The sequence below is a fragment of the Carassius carassius genome, chromosome 2 (genome assembly GCF_963082965.1).
Source record: "Carassius carassius chromosome 2, fCarCar2.1, whole genome shotgun sequence".
Taxonomy (NCBI): domain Eukaryota; kingdom Metazoa; phylum Chordata; class Actinopteri; order Cypriniformes; family Cyprinidae; genus Carassius; species Carassius carassius.
Window position 1 is genome coordinate 9932379 of NC_081756.1, and position 18190 is coordinate 9950568.

An 18190-nucleotide genomic window follows, 5' to 3' on the forward strand; every position below is an offset into this window, starting at 1 on the left:
ATCTTTCACCTATAGAGAACATTTGGCGCATCATTAAACGAGAAATACGTCAAAGACGACCACGAACTCTTCAGCAGCTGGAAATCTATATAAGGCAAGAATGGGACCAAATTCCAACAGCAAAACTCCAGCAACTCATAGCCTCAATGCCCAGACGTCTTCAAACTGTTTTGAAAAGAAAAGGAGATGCTACACCATGGTAAACATGCCCCGTCCCAACTATTTTGAGACCTGTAGCAGAAATCAAAATTGAAATGAGCTCATTTTGTGCATAAAATTGTAAACTTTCTCAGTTTAAACATTTGCTATGTTATCTATGTTCTATTGTGAATAAAATATTGGCTCATGTGATTTGAAAGTCTTTTAGTTTTCATTTTATTAAAATTTAAAAAACGTCCCAACTTTTCCGGAATTCGGGTTGTATATATATATATATATATATATATATATATATATAAATAACATTAAACTTGTGTTTATTTGGTTATCAAATTCTGAATCGGCACAACTGCATATAAAATTACAATAAACAGCTGTTTATGTTCTTTAGAGCTTTTACACTAATTTGTTTCTCTCTCTTACACACACATCTATACACACTATGTGGTTCAGATGAGTTTTAGTAGGAAGAGTTGCTTTTTATTGTTATATTTGTTGTATATTATTCTTATTTTGACACCCGCATGTGAAACGCAGTAAGTCTGAACTGAACCTATCGCACATAATTTTGAAACATTAAACTGGAATGTCAATGCATTTCTTATAACGGCATCATACAAGATTAAATCAGCAATAGTTAAATACAACAACAACAGCATTTGATTTTGTTGTAGATTTTGTCTCATTTTACCATGAAACACAGTAGCTGGGAGTCCTGATAGTGTAATAGCTCTTGTTTTTGGTAACATATTTTAACATAAAATGATAGAAGAGACCTGACTTAACACACAAAGACCAGTGTGGAAATTTCAGCTTTGAGAATCACCAAAAAGTGGCCCATTTTACCTGCTTTTACCATATGAAATGAATGCAGAACCTTTTCACTCAGTCCTACATGGAAAAACTTTGTACATCATAGTGTCTCCTTGAAAATGTAAGCTAAAAATGCACTTCCTCAAGGTACTTAAGGTCATCTCAGGTTTGATCAATGCTATAAAATGTAAACCCCAAAAACAAAGGACAATGCAGAAAGCCTCAGAAGAGAGTCTCTCCTCTCCACGTGTGAACGCATCTCATGGCAGACTCTTCTGAGAGAGGGGAGGAGTAACCACATACACACACACACTCTCTCGCTCCGCCATGCTAGTACGGAGGCTATGCTCTCGTCGCTGCTCTCGTCGCTGCTCTCTGACCCCAGTGGCAGTCCTTTCTTCCTCTGCCGCGGTCTAGACTCGCTCCACCTCTCCGCCAGTCAGAGCGAGGCTCGCCGCCTGCCTGCGCCGCTTCTCCCGCGTCTCGCCGCCAGCTCGCCGGAGGGTCTCCCAGGGTCGAGGGTCCTGCCCCTGCCCGGCTCCGAGTGCCACCTCCTCGGCTACCGACATCTGCATTCCCCGGCGTGTATGGAGCAACATCTTTAGAGGTGGGCGAGAGAGAAAGAGGGTCGTTCAGCCTCTTTTGCTGTGTTATGCAGCCTGAAAATGTACGCTTAGACAGGGAGCGAGAGAAAAAAAAAACACACAAAAGGGTTAGAGGTGGCTTGTCATTGAGCGGCGGTGTCAGCGCGGCCACTCACCCGGGGAACGATCACCCTTCGCGGCGGGCGCGTTGGACACACTTACGCGCGACTTTACGTGTTTTTAACCCGAAATGTCGGTGATATTTTAGTCGGGGGTGATGTAGGTTCAAGCTGATCTCTTTTGCACTCTCTGAAGAGTGGAGTCCGCACTTGAAACATTATTTGCAGCCTTTATTTTGATCGTTACCTCGCATTGTTCAGCCGGAAGCAGTCGAGTTGAGCGCAAATAAATATCACGCGGTTATATATTTAACGCAATGGCAGGTTTTGGTTTTTACGCAGCTAAGCTAGTGGTTGCTAGCTAGAAAAGGTGAGGAAAGCGATTTTTTTGCAGAATACGTGCAGTAATGAAGATTAATATTGTTTCATGCAAAAAAAAAAAAAGAAAAAAAGAAAAAAGTGCATTTTCAAAAAACTTTGATTTACGTTAAAAAAACTAGCACTTCACCTGTAAGTTAGCGTTATTTGTAATTTACTGAAAAAGTTTAAAATCAAAAGATAACTTAATGACAGATACGTGTATTTCGTTTTTAAAAACTCTAGTGAATTTACACCATATCAGCATGACACCTTTAGATTAAATTAAAATGAATTTAGTTATAATTATGGTTGTTATTTATGTCATTTGTAATACCATACTTTTGCAAAATTGCATGGTATGAAGTAGAGCTACATAAAAATTGAACAGGAGAGAGGGAAAACAAGATTCATAAATAATTCATCATTTAAAAAACAACAACAACAACATTTAATTGATTGACAGAATACTACTGACTAATGCTTGCATGTCTAACACTACAGAACAAAATGCAACAACTCAGAATTAATTTGCATCACATTTTAAATGCCTTCAGCCTCGTATATAGTAAACTTGTGTTGAAAAATTTGATTTTTACACACTACTGCAGTAGATAACATGGAGAGAGCAGTGCCACACTTCACTCATTTTTTTAGGATGTGCGATAATGAGTTTCCTCATTTAATGATATCTAAAATCTAGTGTGATTAACGTACTTTGTGGAGGATGTTATATGTGCAAAAATGAGTGATTATTGCTGCATTCATAAATAGTAAATAGTATTATTTATTTTATTTTATTTTAAAATAGTATTATTTTATTTACAGTAAATAGTGGTCAATGTGATTGTTTTCCCATATAAGTATTATTTTGTTTTGTTACTTGTATTATATTTATATATCTTTTAAAGAGTAAAGTGTAAACTGACGGCAACATGCTATACAATATTTATACTAAATATGTTATAACATCTTTTAAAGTAAGTGAGTGAAAGTTGTTTTGAGAGGGTTAGACGAAGTAGTTAAGTGTTCGGTCATTAGGCCTTTTTGAATCATGTTTTTTTTTCAACACTCTTGCTTAGATTTTGTTTTCAGCTTGATAAATCAGATTAAGGTTTAAATCATGGTACTGTTATATTGTTCAGTCATTGATCTGTCATTAGTTTTGGTTAAATGTGTAACTGGAGTTTGTGTTGTTGAGTTTGGAGTAGATTAGTGAGCAGCATGAAAGTTGTTTTTATCATACATTTAAAGTGGAAATGAAAATGATTATAATTATTAGATGTTTGCCAGAAAAACGTTAAATATTTAAGATGTATTCTAGAAAAAAAAATGTATATGCACTGTAAAAAATGTAACTTAAGTTTGAATCTAAATTAACAGTTTTTTTTTTTGCTCTACAATTCAAAAATATACTTCAATATGACTAAATACACCTTAAAAAAACATGCAAAAGTCATTTTAGGTATAAATGTAATGATTGCTCTTTTACTCTATTACTCTATATATTTATATAAAGAATATACAACATTTCAGTAAGGTAAAGACTTTCTACAAAGAACATATATTATACATAAGATATATTTTTTAGCAATACAACTTTAGTTATTTAGACATTTCCATATTTTACCATTTATTTTATTATTATTATTTTTCTGTATTACTCTTACGGTCATTTTATGCAATTGATTTCACATCATGATCTTTATTCTGTCACTCTTTCTTCACAGATAGTATCTCGTCCTCCTTCTCGGCACTGTCAAGGGTTCTTTTCTGTGTTTAAGTGGAGGTTCTGAAGGATGCTGACTTCGTGGGTCGCTCCAGGGTCCTGGTGAAGTGTCTCATGTGTCACGTGGACAAAGAATGGCTCACGGAATGCCGACACAAGGCAAAGTGACCATCTCGGTGGACGAGTACAGCTCCAACCCCACGCAGGCCTTCACCCACTACAACATTAACCAGAGCCGCTTTCAACCGCCACACGTGCACATGTGAGTAACAAGGGACAATGCACAGAAATACAGTTCAGGTTCGGTTTAGTTTTTAGCTGTTCTGTTTTGTGCTCACTTTGAAATTAAGTAATGCATCAATTCATACGTTTTTTTTTTCCTGGTCTGTCAGGCTCGCAGTATCTCAAAGCCTTATATGTCTAACATGGTGTTTGTTCCTAAATGAGCAAACTTTGTACTAGGTTTGGACTGCATCCTAAACAAGATACCTTTATTAGCATTAGGGATGGGACGGTATGAAAATTTAATATCACGATTATAGTGACTAAAATTATCACGATTATCAATATTATCACGGTTTTGTTGAAACGAGATGAAAGTGTTCAAAAATAGTTGATGCTCACACTGAAAACATTTCAGCAAGTTTTATATTTAATAATCAACAAACAACTAATAAAACAAGCAACTCTATGCACTTAATTTAAAGAAAGATTAAATTCTGTGGCATTTCCTTCCTTACAATGAAAAGTGTAGAAGCATAGAAAAGCATAGAAAAGTCACTGACTTTCGCCATTCCTTCTCGAAAAAAAACAAAAAAAACATTGTGCGCTGCGCTTGCGTCAGACTGTTGCTGGCTGGACATGATTTAATAGTGAGTTATTAAAACCGCGATAATCAAACACGGTTTTAATGATAATTCATTTTTAAACGATATTACTAACCTTCAGCACATTTTATCACGGTTATCAATAAAACCGGTTATCGTCCCATCCCTAATTAGCATAATGGTCTATGCAGGTCAGACAGAAATAGATAGTTACTATTACATTTTTCAAGCATTTGGTTTTTATATCAACCTCAGCTGTGGCACAATATTACATATTTCAGGTGAAACGTACACCAAGCTTTTTGTCAACTACATTTTCATGCACTGCATTATGTGCAATTTAAAACCGGATCGTTCACTCTACGTGTAGTGGTTTGTGGTTTGAAGGAAAAAGTCTTTGCAACAGACATGCTGTTTTTAAGCATTATTAATTTTTGGGTAGAGTTTTCCAGACTGTTCAATATGATGAAAAAATTACTATTGTAGCATGCCGGTGTTATTACGAAAGCTTTTACATCATTCCAATTCTTATAGTCCATTTTCTTTTGGCAGATAATTTTTTGCACAAAAGTATAAACTGATCCGTTTTTTGAACTGTAATATGAGGAAGATTAAAAAGGCTGCATCATTATTTAAAGTCATTGGTGTTTGCATCGTCGCGAGGCCTCTGATTCCTCTCTAGTTGCAGCCCTGCTTCATCCACTGCTTTCTCCTTAATCACCTCCTTGGTTATAGAGCAGTGTGTTCTGGGAAAGCAAAGGCTTGTTTAGATTGGGGAAATAATGATTGTGTTTACCAGAGGCTACCGTTGCTGGACATAAACACACATAACTCGACATTCGCGTGAAGAAAAGGGGGACCTTAATTTTTGTTTTTGGCTTTTTGTAAGCATGCACTGGGATTTGCTTTACTTCAAAGCTGCATCTGTCTGATCTGGTCCTACGTCAGCCTGAAAAAAATTAAATAAATAAAAATACAAATAAAAAGACAGCAGCTGTGGTTGCCTGAACTTTACTGTAAAAGTAAATATGGTAGCAGTATTCGCTGATTGAAATACAATTTGCAGTAAACAATGTATATTTCATTAACTGAAATAATGTAAATGTATACCAAATTTCTAAAATCTGTTTTTACCTTTATAATATACTGACAACCACCTTAAAAGATTTAACGTAAAACCCTTATGCACATGACTAATAAGGAAAAACAAAGAATCCATAATTTCATTGAAAACCCATCAAACGTGAGTGTATGTTTTTTTACTGTAAATTTTAAGATGACTTGTTCTTTTGCACTTTTAAAAATGGTACATTTAACAGTATTTTACTGTAAATTACATGAAATGCCATTAGAGCTATTACGATATTTCACTATACTGTAAGGGAACTTTTTATCATTAAAATTATGATCATTTTGTTAGTTAACCTAAAGGTTACATTTCTAGATTACCTGGAAAACGTTTTTTTTTTACACACTGAACTGACATGCGGACCCTTTTTATATCAGTTACATATTTCTTTGTGAACGGATACAACAAGAAAAATATTTAGGATAGGATTTGTTTTTATCCACTGGGAGTTGGTCTTTGTGGCAGTTCCATACTAGAGTTTACAGTAACTTTTATAAGACTAGCTACTGTAGTTGGTTGTTGTCAGCTAAAAAGGAAAGATGCTTTAGAGAAAGATTATAAATATTTATTTTACTTTGGAATCATGTATATAGGCTAGATTAATTGTGCACCACACTAGGAACAAATAGGCTCAGTTTGGATTCCAACTTGACTTCATGCGATCTTCATGTAGGTGGTTTAGCAGGGAATTTCGTTACACTACACAGTAGATGGTGTGTGTTCAGACGATCATGGTCATGACCCAGTTATGCACATGGCCCCTGTGCATCGACAGCAATTACCCTCGTTAAAGCTCACCAACATGACCTCAGGAGTCAGAGGAAGACTTAGGAAGAAAGGTTTTTCTCTTTAAGAACTAGCACATTTGTCAGTTCTGGTTCCCTCCACTTTTTTTAGGCACCTATTTTTTTTTTTTTTTTTTCTGCTCTTGTTTGCATGGAGCAAATTCATAGCAACAGAAAGCATATGCTCCTCTTGTATTAGTCATGTCATGTCAACTATTGAAGCTTGTGTGATATTTGAGAAGCTGATTTGTGGAAAGGAAATGCTGAGCACATTGTTTAACAATATCTGAAGCTGATGTGATTTCTGTGTAGTTTTTTCTTTTTCTTTACTTTTTACTGTGCTTAAAAGGCAGCACTTGGTTTAAACGCTTCTTCTCATTCACAAAGTTCTACTATTATTTTTTTTTTTTTTTATCAAACTAGTATTACATTTTTGTGTAGATAATTTCAGCCTCAGATTTGCATTATTGGAGAAATATAATATGTCAATTTTGAAAATGTTTCAGAATCTAATATACTGCATTGTGATTTAATCTGTCTTACATTTATTTGCATACTAAATTGGTTGTTGCCTTTTTTCTTCTCAACCTGATCTAACAGAAATAACTGAGCTCGGCCCGACAGCTCCTGTGCCTTTATTTCTTCAGCCCTCTTTAATAAGAGTGTAATTGATCTTTGGCTCCATTGCCTTGCTCTTTAATATTCATGTGTTCAGACCTGAACGAATGCCAGCATAAAAATAATCGGCTGTTCAATACAAAGTAGACTGGTTATGAAATCACAAAGAGAACACTGAGAAAAAACAAAACAAAACAATATTCCTATTTTTCATAGATTCATCAGTGGGATAATGCTTTAAGTTGTGAATGTGAATTTGCAATTAGGGATGGGACGGTATGAAAATTTAATATCACGATTATAGTGACTAAAATTATCACGATTATCAATATTATCACGGTTTTGTTGAAACGAGATGAAAGTGTTCAAAAATAGTTGATGCTCACACTGAAAACATTTCAGCAAGTTTTATATTTAATAATCAACAAACAACTAATAAAACAAGCAACTCTATGCACTTAATTTAAAGAAAGATTAAATTCTGTGGCATTTCCTTCCTTACAATGAAAAGTGTAGAAGCATAGAAAAGTCACTGACTTTCGCCATTCCTTCTCGAAAAAAAACAAAAAAAACATTGTGCGCTGCGCTTGCGTCAGACTGTTGCTGGCTGGACATGGTTGAATAGTGAGTTATTAAAACCGCGATAATCAAACACGGTTTTAATGATAATTCATTTTTAAACGATATTACTAACCTTCATCACATTTTATCACGGTTATCAATAAAACCGGTTATCGTCCCATCCCTATTTGCAATCATTCAAAAAGAGTTAGCTGTTTGGAATCAGTCTGTCAAATTGTTTACTTGCTTACTGAACTTCACATTATGATTAATTTTAATGTCTTTCTCAAACTGAAGCGGATTTAGTGTACTTTAGATCATTACGAACTTGATTATCTGTATGGCAATTAGGGGTGCACGATAAATATCGGCCGATAATTAATGCGCATCTCGTAAAGCTGGTTCTCTAATCAGCGGTAAATTCCATCAGGTGTGTGATTTCCCAGTGGTGATAATGAACATGGATTTGCGCAGCTTGTCAGTTAACAACGGCTCTCTGTAGTAACAGCTGCTCTATGGGAAATCATGCACCTGATGGAATTTACCGCTGATTAGAGAACCGGCTTTACTGACGAGATGCGCATTAATTATCGGCCGATATTTATCATGCACCCCTAATGGCAATGTGTAGTTAAGGATAATTATTTGCAACAGATAATAAATATATAATTCATTACAAAATAGAATTCTGTAGGAAACATTACAATGTTGTGCACTACTTTTAATTATCCCTCTCTTTTCCTCTCTTTCTTTTATTTTTCATATTTTCATATTTTTTATGCGGCTATGATTGGCTTTATTCAACCCTGTTAATTTCTCAACCTTTGAATAATTAAAACGTTCATGAAAGTGTGAAGCATTTAAGAATTTCAACCCAATGTTCAATTCATCTCAGCCGGGGGAGAAGAGGGTGTACGTATCGAGCTAAACGAATGCAGCACAGTTTCCTAGTGCACAAACAAACCACAGCACAGAAAGACTTTTGTGTTGTTTGAATTACGTCATGTATTTATCTTCTTGTTGGACAGAAGAAAGAAGAATACTGTTGCTTCATGAAGCCTGTTTCTCTTCTAATTTGAGAAAATCATTGTTTTTTGTGTTTTTTTTTATGAATGTCGTGCACAAAATTCTTCTTCTAAAAGAGGATATGGTGACTAGGCTATTTTTTTTTTTTTGCATTGACGTGCTGTGTACAAGCAGGTTTCGCCACACCTGTCTTAATAGATTTATGTTAGGAACATTTACATTGTCTTTCTGAAGCACATGAGTGACAAACGTCAGGAATTGAGTGCAGTACGTACGTTCGTGTGCGTATCCGTGTGCGATGCGTGTAATGGAAGTGCATGAGATTGAAAATATTGGAACTAGCGAGGCTTTACATGGACTGTAATTGCAGTAAGTAGCCCTCTAGCTGGCCTCCGTAATGCAGATGTCCTGCAGAATTAAATCAGAACTCTCTCTCGTCCCATCGGTTCCTCCGAAAGGCCTGAACTCCTTCTTTCAGGGGGATCTGTTTTAGCCTATATGTGTGTGTGTGTGTGTGTGTGTGTGCGAGAGGGTCACACAGAACTTCAAGAGGCCTTTGAAATGAGAGAACCCTTGATTAAACTCGCACAGCTTCTGTCCGCTGAGGCAGCCACTGCACAAGGTCATGGGGGTCAAGTGACAATTGACATTGGGCAGGTCTGGGAACTGTACGTTTGAAGTTTTTTTTTTTTACATTTCAGCACATGCAACCATGCACTTCCCTTCCAGACAAACAGCTCTGTGGCCGGTACAGATGTGAAGATCCTGCTAAATTGATTGGCCAAAATTTCCCACTTGTGTGGCAGATAAAGGACGTTTGATTTGCTAGTTCTGAATAGATTATTCGTTAAGATTAGATTGGCCTTGTACTCTGCTTTAGATGTCACGGTGGACTGCGTTGCATGCTCTGTAACTTTTCCTTCAATTGGTTTCCATACGATTGAAAGAATCTGTTTTATAACAGCCACTTCAGGATTACCTCTTTCAGGTAAAAATAAAAATTCTGAATCACAAAAAGTTTAGCTCACCAAGGCTGCATTTATTTGATCTGTAAAAACAGGAATATTGTGAAATAATAATATTGCAAGATAAAATAACTTTTTTTCACCATTTTCTATGTGGATATATTTTAAAATGAAATTTATTAATATGATGCAAAGCTGAATTTTCAAAAAGAAAGTTCAAAGTAACAGTTTTTATTTGAAATATAAATAAATATTAAATATTTTTACCCATTATAAATGTCATTTTTGTTCAATTGAATGCTTTTTATCTGAATAAAGGTATTAATTGGTTTATGGAAGTAATTAATGATTAATATAAATAAATATTTTTTTACTTTAATCAATATATACTATTTCAGTAAGTATAATTGATAAGTATAATCCAATGGAAGCTGTGCAATACAGTAATTTTACTTTACACACTTCACATCATGCCTAATAACATAATTTGGCTTACTGTTTTATTTTACACATTAATTTTGTATCCTTGTCAGTGTGAATTATATTTTTTGGCAGAGGGCTGAAAATGATATCAAAACAGGAATCCTACTTGATTAGGAGAGAGGTAATACAACAGATTTTTGAGTAAGAACACAATGTGTGGAGATACAGAGTGGTTTCTAAAAGGGCTGCAAATCGTCAGTTGTTCTAATTGAAATGTCTGTTCATGAAGTGCTTCCTCATTCATCCTCATCCTCCATTCTTTTTTTCCACCCTCTCTCTCTTCCTCTCTCTCTCGTTTTTTTGCTTTCTGTGTTGCTCTACAGTTTATTGAATTAGCGCCGACAGCTGAGAAGCACAAGATAAGATAGAAATGCTGTGTCTCTCTGTCTGAAATGGATTTCATTGCTATGTATGAAGGAAGGTGCTTTACTGCACGTACAGCTTGATGTTTCTTCACCAAAGTAGTATAAGCAGACCTGCACAAGTGGAAAAGCCAGTAAATATGTGACTCTTCTTGATGATTATCATTATCATTTTTATTCTTTGGCCCTGGTTCACGGAGCTTCCTGCCCCTGCTTGTCTTACACACACACACACACACACGTGGCCCTGAGTGAGGCAGATAAGCCTGAAAGTCCATTTCCTGCTACAGTTCAGTGCAGTGGCGGTGCTATCCGCATCAAAGGCTTGACTGCAGGGCACTCTTTTCACATCCCTGTGCCCCACATCTACAAAACCTGGCCCTCTGAAATATTCATCCTGTACACAGAGGGTTCACTCTCTCACACCGGCTCTTTCTCTCCGTCACTCTCTCACCAAATTCCTACATTAAAGAAGGAATCTTTTTCCATGGGGGGAGAGAAATGCAAAATATTTCCTAGTAGTCTGTGCAGAGCTCTGATTTATCCTTCTATGAAGAAATTGCATGTCATCTTTTAATGGCTGTAACTTAAAAAAAAAAAAAAAATCTGTTTGTCCGTCTCTCTGTTTATCTGTCTTTGATGTTTGTGATGTTGTCATATTTGTTGAATTAAATCAATAAACACTATTCCAGTGAGTATAATTAATAACATAGGGATAACTAGGGATGTCCAGGTCCGATCACGTGATCGGAAATCGGGCCCGATCGCGTGGTTTCAGACTTGATCGTAATCGGACGTTACCTCCCGATCAGGACTCGGATATATATATTCTCATTAATTTTTAACACATCTTTTGTTATGCGGTGGCACAGAGTTAGACCCATTTGACTCCACACAGAAACAGCAACGCGTGCGGCTTGACATCACTTTGTTTTTAAGAGCTGGTGTGAATAAATATAGATTCAATCTCAAAGAGACATGATAGTTTGCGCATGACCTGATATTTCATTCGGACTCAGGATACAGCGAGATGAACATCACAGAGCGCTAAACTCTCATGCAGTGTGTGTCTCATTCATACTCGAAGCCGGAGCGCGCTCTCGCGCTGATATCAGGAAATTCCTAATATGGACAAAAGCGTCCAGCTATGCTGTGGTGCGCACAGGAAAACAGAAACTTATGCAAACACGAAGACGTTAATATACGATCACGACAATAAATTGTTCTTCAAGTCATCTCCAGCAGGTGATAAATAAAGTATGAACAATGCAGTGCTCATTGACATAGTATTTATTACAGTATAGAAACTATTCTGAATTATTATGTGATAAACAGTGTTTGTAGTATATAAACAAATCATTATTATTTGTTATTGTCCAGCATTTATAGATTTCTAAGCCAATTAAAAGCTAGAAATTAGAAAAAAAAAATAAAGTTGCCTATACTACCAGTCAGAAGTTTTTGAACAGTAAGCTTGTTAAGGTTGTTTTTTTTTTTTTTTTTTTTTTTTTTTTTTAAGAAGTCCCTTCTATTCACCAAGCCTGCATTTATTTGATCCAAAGTACAGCAAAACAGTAAGATATTGAAATATTTTTACTAGCCTATTTAAAATAGCTGTTTTATATTTGAATATATTTCAAAATGTAATTTATTGAACATCCTGGATCTGTTTTTTCGCTCTTCTTTATTCTTTTTTTATGTATTATAGAAGTATCGGATCGGGACTCGGTATCGGCAGAAACTCAAAATCAAATGACTCGGACTCGGACTCGAGGACAAAAAAACCTGATCGGGACATCCCTACTTCAAACCTAAGAAAGCAGATAATGGGCGTCTGATATTAATTAGCAGTCGGAGCACTGCCTTTAAACCCGCAGACCAGAGGTCGGGCTCTAAATTAACCGCCTATTGACCGGACAATCATTATGTCATAATGAGTGCTGGTGGGGGGTGGGGGGGGGGGTGTGCTAAAGTAATCATTCCTTTCTTCTCATTGGACAGCAGGTGTCTCTGTGCTGTAAAGCTTAATTCTGAGAGAAGTGGATTTTGAACCCATTTTGCTCTGATAATGGATGCAATGTTCACTTATAGGCTGTTGAAAAAAATCTGGAAAGTTTAAAGTGTAACGTGTTTGATGCAACACTGCCAATCAGAACATAATCGATGTTTAATATACTGTTATGCGCAGCAGGATTTGCAACCAATGAGACTGTGCAGTGGGCGGAGCTACCCAGCACAGCATACAGAAATAGAAACCAAGCCACCAACAAAATGTCACTCATTTTAAGCTCTGATTGTGACTTGACTGACAGGAAAACTCAGATTTGCATGGCAGATATACCTTTTATTGGATATCTTTAATCACTTGTCACTTTATTTCTTCCCATGAGGACTGAGGGCATTATGTTAACAGTGCTATAAAGGGAAAAAAAGTCTAAATAGAAACCAGCTAATTGTTCCCTACCTCAGTTTTGACCTTACAATCAATTGTGGCTGCTATTTACAAATTTTAGGTTATTTCTTATAACAAAAGCCAAAGGAAGGAAGAGTGATCCACAAATAGCATGCGTGTTTTCGGTTCTCTGAAGTAGATGAACTGAGTCTGGTTTTGAAGCTTTGATACAGTTCAATCACTTGTTGTTCCTGAAGGCTAAAGAATCAAGTGAGCGCTGTCAAATAGAGTATCTTTGAACAAAAATCAAAACGCTTTCCTGTGCAATATGACACATGTATCCAGTAAAAGAGCCGCGGTGCATCCGGAGTCTAAGCGTTTTATAAAGGTCTTTTCTTGACATGAGGAAGTGTGTTCTTCTCATAGCTAAGTGTTGCTTTTACCATACCTTTACTGTGGATTTGAACAACGGTGTCTTCATCCACTCAGTTTCCCATTCTTTCCAGATATATCTTGCCTTTTTCAGTGTCACACACACTCACTCTTTCTCTCTCTCTCTCTCTCTCTCTCTCTCTCTCTCTCTCTCTCTCTCTCTCTCTCTCTCTCTCTCAGAGACACACACACACACATTCTAGTTTTGCTCTAATGCAGTTTCAGTGGCTCTATAAGCCCCTGGTCCAAATAATCCTTTCTTTTCTCCCCCCACCTAATGAATATTTAAAAGACTGTTTGAACATTTAAAACAATGAGCAAATATTCAAAAGGCTCGATCCGGTCATGGCTATATTTGTGGCTATGGTGAAATATATATATATAATTTTTTTTTTTAGAGAGCACCTTGAACAAATGTTTTGTCAGGTAACCTGAAGAAATGTGCTTAGTGTTTAAACATCCAAATAAATTGGTTTCATTCATGTAAAAATGTCATTAATAATCAATGAATCAATCAGTTTTTAAGGGTCAGAAATACAGTTCCTCCGGCATCACGCTTGCACCACCAAACCGTTTGATTTCCAGGTAAAAGAAAGTTTTAAAACAATTTTACATTAAGATAGTACATGGTTTCCATTTTTCAGTTGATTTTGGCGTTAAAATGTTGGTTTACTTGTGAAACAAATCCTGTGAGTTGCGTGTTCAGGTACCGACAGATACGCAGCTCTGCTTCTATGTAGAAAAACCTTGTTGACTCTAATAGATTCATGTGACTGTGTGTGTGTGTGTGTGTGTGTGTGTGTGTGTGTGTGTGTGTGTGTGTGTGTGTGTGTGTGTGTGTGTGTGTAGCCCACAGAGTTCAGCACGCCAGCCACTGCCATTACTCTGTCGAGTCTTTTATATCTCTGTGGTTGGCCTGACCACCACAGACCTCATTTAATCAATAAGTGCGTGTGTGTGTCTCTGTGTGTGTGTGTGCGGACATGCTTTTATTTACTGCATTGTGATCAATAACAAATATTATTTTCTGTCTGTCTGTTTCTCTATCTCCTGTTTAAAGTCTGAGGATTTTCTGTGCAGGTGGTTCATTTCAGATATGACTCAGTCATATTAATGTATTCACAGTTTAGACCAATACTGTTTTTCTTTTACTCATCCATTCATTTTCCTTTACTGTGTCTGTTCTTCCTTATGTGTATGTGTATATTTCCTCCTTTTCTATCGGTCTTCTCCTTTTTGTTGTCATTCTGCACTCATTTTCTTTTCTTTCATTTGAGTCTATTCTCTTTTATGTACAACTGCTTAACATACTTGTTTTCCTTAATGGAATTGTGTGTGTGTGTGTGTGTGTGTGTGTGTGTGTGTACTGTGCACAACCGCCCACCTCCCTTCTTAAGGTCCTTTATATTTTTAGTCGGACAGGAGAGGTAAGTGTTAATTAGAGAGCCAAGGGCTTTTTGTCGACTGACAACCCTTTTAGTAATGAAATAATAGTGTGGGGAAAAAGTGCGGCTTATTGCACGTTTCTGACTTCAATTACAGCCAAGATCCTTTTTTCATTCCTTTTGAGTTATAGAGGAGAATTTCTTCCACCCGCATCCTCCCCCCAAACTATCTTTGGGAAAATAAATAAAAGGATGTTCAGACAAGAAGAGAGTGATTCTCTTAAATGGACATCAAATGCGAGAATTTCTGAAGGCTGCCTCCATTTTCAGAGCTTCTGCAACAAAAGATTTTGCTGTAGTTTTCACTTTTCTACAAAAGCTGTGAATGCAAATGTGAAAATGTTTCTGCAACAACAGTTTTTTTTTTTTTTTGCATTCCATTTACAAAATATCTATCTGTCCATCTGTATGTCGGTCTATCCAACTATCCATCTATTCTTTGTTCTGTTTGTCTGTCTACAAAAAAACATTTGGAACAAATGTCTTTGAAACAAAAAATGATCTGCAATCTGGGTTAAGGCTAGATGGCATACAGCAAAAAACTACTGAGCATGCGTACATCAATATCGCGTAATTTTTCTCACACTGTACAACAATTTCTATTTTTTTGCATTATTGTAAGGGGTAGGTTTAGGGTTGGGCTGGGTGTAGACATGAATAAAACACAATCTAAATTAAATGTATTGTTAGCTTCCAGTTTTTGCTGTATCCCTTTGCTGTATCTGCTGTTAGTTGCTCACCTGCAGGTGGCGCAAGCGGCTGTTGATGAAGACCTAAGCAACAGGTAGAGCAAGTCATTAATTCACAAAAACTGATTTATAGAAATGGAGCAAGCGGTAGAAGTTATGATTATCAGGGTCAGCATGTATTTGTGGAAAAGCTGATTAAGACTCAAAAGCTGTGTTTACGTTTAATTCAGCATCTTAGCTGTTGCTTGTTTCCCCGTCAAGCCACATGTAAGCAGCTTTCTCTACCAAATGAGATTATAATGCTACTCTTTTTTTCTTCTTCTTGTTTTTGTGTGTGTATTGTATTGTATAATGTGTACTGATGTGAATTAATTTTAGACAGTAAACTCTATGGGATGCAAAACAATTTTTGGAAGAAATTTCAGCAATAAAGTGAAATAAATAATATAAATGCATAACATAAATGCAGCCTTGATGCACATAAGAAACTCCTTCAAAAGCATAAAAAAATCTTACCATCCCCAAACTTTAATGGTAGTGTATAATAAGAAATGTGATTCAATTTCAATGTCACATAATGGATCCTGTTTCTTAATGTTTCAGTCACACATGATTCTGTTATAGATAAAACTTCATTCACTTTTTTTGGGGGTTTGTTTTATCTTGTTCATTTGATTTGTTTTATCATGCATGGCATTGACAGACTGATTTAAACATGTCGCTAAGCTCATGTACTTAATGTAACTAGCCAGCTAACAGTTGCGTACAGTTATTTCTGCTGATTTTCATGCTTATAAAATAAGCTTCTTCTCTTTCTCTCCCTCCATCTGTTTCTCTGTCACTTATTCTCGCTCTCAGGGTGGACCCCATCTCATACGACGCTCCCAAGCCGAGTGGCCACACGCGTTTTGTGTGTGTGTCTGACACACACTCACGGACAGATGGCATCCAGATGCCTTACGGGGACGTTCTCCTGCACACGGGGGATTTCACCGAGCTGGGCCTGCCCTCGGAGGTCAAGAAGTTTAACGACTGGTTAGGTAAGGAGCTGCGATTAACCACAGTTTAACCTCTTGCATCACAGCTGACCCTCTCACACACGCAGCGTTTAGAGACGTGTGAAGTGGTGGTGACAGGTTTTAGTGACTGAAGCTAATGGTCAGGAGAGGCTGAGGTTCTCCATCCGTCACAATAACAGAAAGTGTTTAGTGAGCTGTGTGTGTCATTACTGAAAGGTTTTTTCTGTTCAGTGAGGAATTCTGGGTGCGATAAGTCATTTCGTTAGATCTTTTTGCTGTTTTGTGATTTGTCAAATTAGAATTTGATTTTCCTCAGACTTTTAACTTTGTATTTTGAAGTTGGAAGTATTTCTACGGTAAAAAAAGAAAAAAAGAAAAAGTTGGTTATCTAGTCATTGTACAGTACCTGTAAGTTTAGCTTTTTTTTTTTCAGTGATCGATTATTTTGTTCTTTTGTTCAGCAAGGAAACATTAAAAGTTAGAGTAAAGATTTCACTAAAAACAATTCAAATAGATGCAGTTTTTTTTTTCTAATGAATTTTCTGTTGATCCAAAAATTACATTTAAATGTATTCATTTGGCAGATGCTTTTATCCAAAGTGACTTACAGTTGAGTTGAGTCATCATTTAAAACATTAAAAGCTAGAACAGGAAGATATTATGGGAAAAGGTGAAAGAAATAGAACTATATAAGGTGCACAGCTGTTTTCAAAATTGATAATAATAAACACAATTATTGGTGTGTGTGTGTGTGTGTGTGTGTGTGTGTGTGTGTGCAGCAGATTAGCATAATTAGCATAAAAGTAAGGATTATGTGACAATGATAGACTTTTAGAAAATTCAGCTTTGCATTACAGGAATAAATTACATTAAAATATATATATTACCATAGAAAACTGTGATAATATTTTTTGTAAACAATATTACAGTTTTTACTGTATTTTTGAAATTGTATTTGTAAATTCAGCAGTGGTTAATGTAATTTACTTCTTTTAAAAACATTTTGTCAAACTTAAACCCAAACTTTTGAATGGTAGTGTATCTGTAGCTCATATTGATCGATTAATACGTTTTGATAGATCCAGAATCCTTTGATTTGATATTTGCATTTATGTAATTTTTATTCTGTGTCTATAGTAGAAGTTTCCAGTATTGCATCAGTTTTTCAGACTGTTTAGCCACACTTAAGCCATAGTAAAATGAAGAAAAAGTCCATTGACAAACATTCTATATTTAATTTTATCAACTAAAGTTCAGAAATATTAAAATTAACATTTACTACAGTAGGTTGTTATGGAATTAAATATTTTTCACAAAATGTAAAATTTACACACAACTGTATATAAATATGATCGGAAACCAAACATTTAAATTAAAAAGCAAGAAACCTGCAACATCTAAATGTGGCTTTGATTTAACAGTAAGAAGTTGTTTAAATGCACAAATAAAACAAAATATATTTGTATTTGTACATAAATTCAATTTATTTCATATGGACTAGGACAATAAAGTGGCAGGAGAATTTTTGTTCAGTAGACAGCTCTGCTTATTATAATCTGTGAGATCTGTTTTTATCTGGTGTAGACATGAGTATTTTCTACAAGACATTCTAATTACAGATTCATAGCAGAGAGCAATGGGTCCTTCATTAGCAACTAATTATGCCTATTTTTGTAAGGTTAAATTCATCATGGTT

General features: G+C 35.9%; 1 protein-coding gene across 2 annotated transcripts in view; it reads left to right on the plus strand.

The window, feature by feature from the left end:
• The first annotated feature begins 1437 nt into the window (after positions 1 to 1437).
• Positions 1438 to 18190, plus strand: part of LOC132101897 (metallophosphoesterase MPPED2-like) — a 61705-nt gene continuing 44952 nt past the window's right edge. Inside the window, exons 1-3 of one of the 2 annotated variants that reach the window (XM_059507125.1) lie at positions 1438 to 1579; positions 3763 to 4023; positions 16334 to 16515. In XM_059507125.1, the coding sequence (XP_059363108.1) occupies positions 3896 to 4023; positions 16334 to 16515 (310 nt within the window). In that variant the 5' untranslated portion in view covers positions 1438 to 1579; positions 3763 to 3895. Of the gene's footprint in view, positions 1580 to 1925; positions 2046 to 3762; positions 4024 to 16333; positions 16516 to 18190 lie in introns of those variants that run through there. The other variant, XM_059507132.1, reaches the window with a different exon arrangement.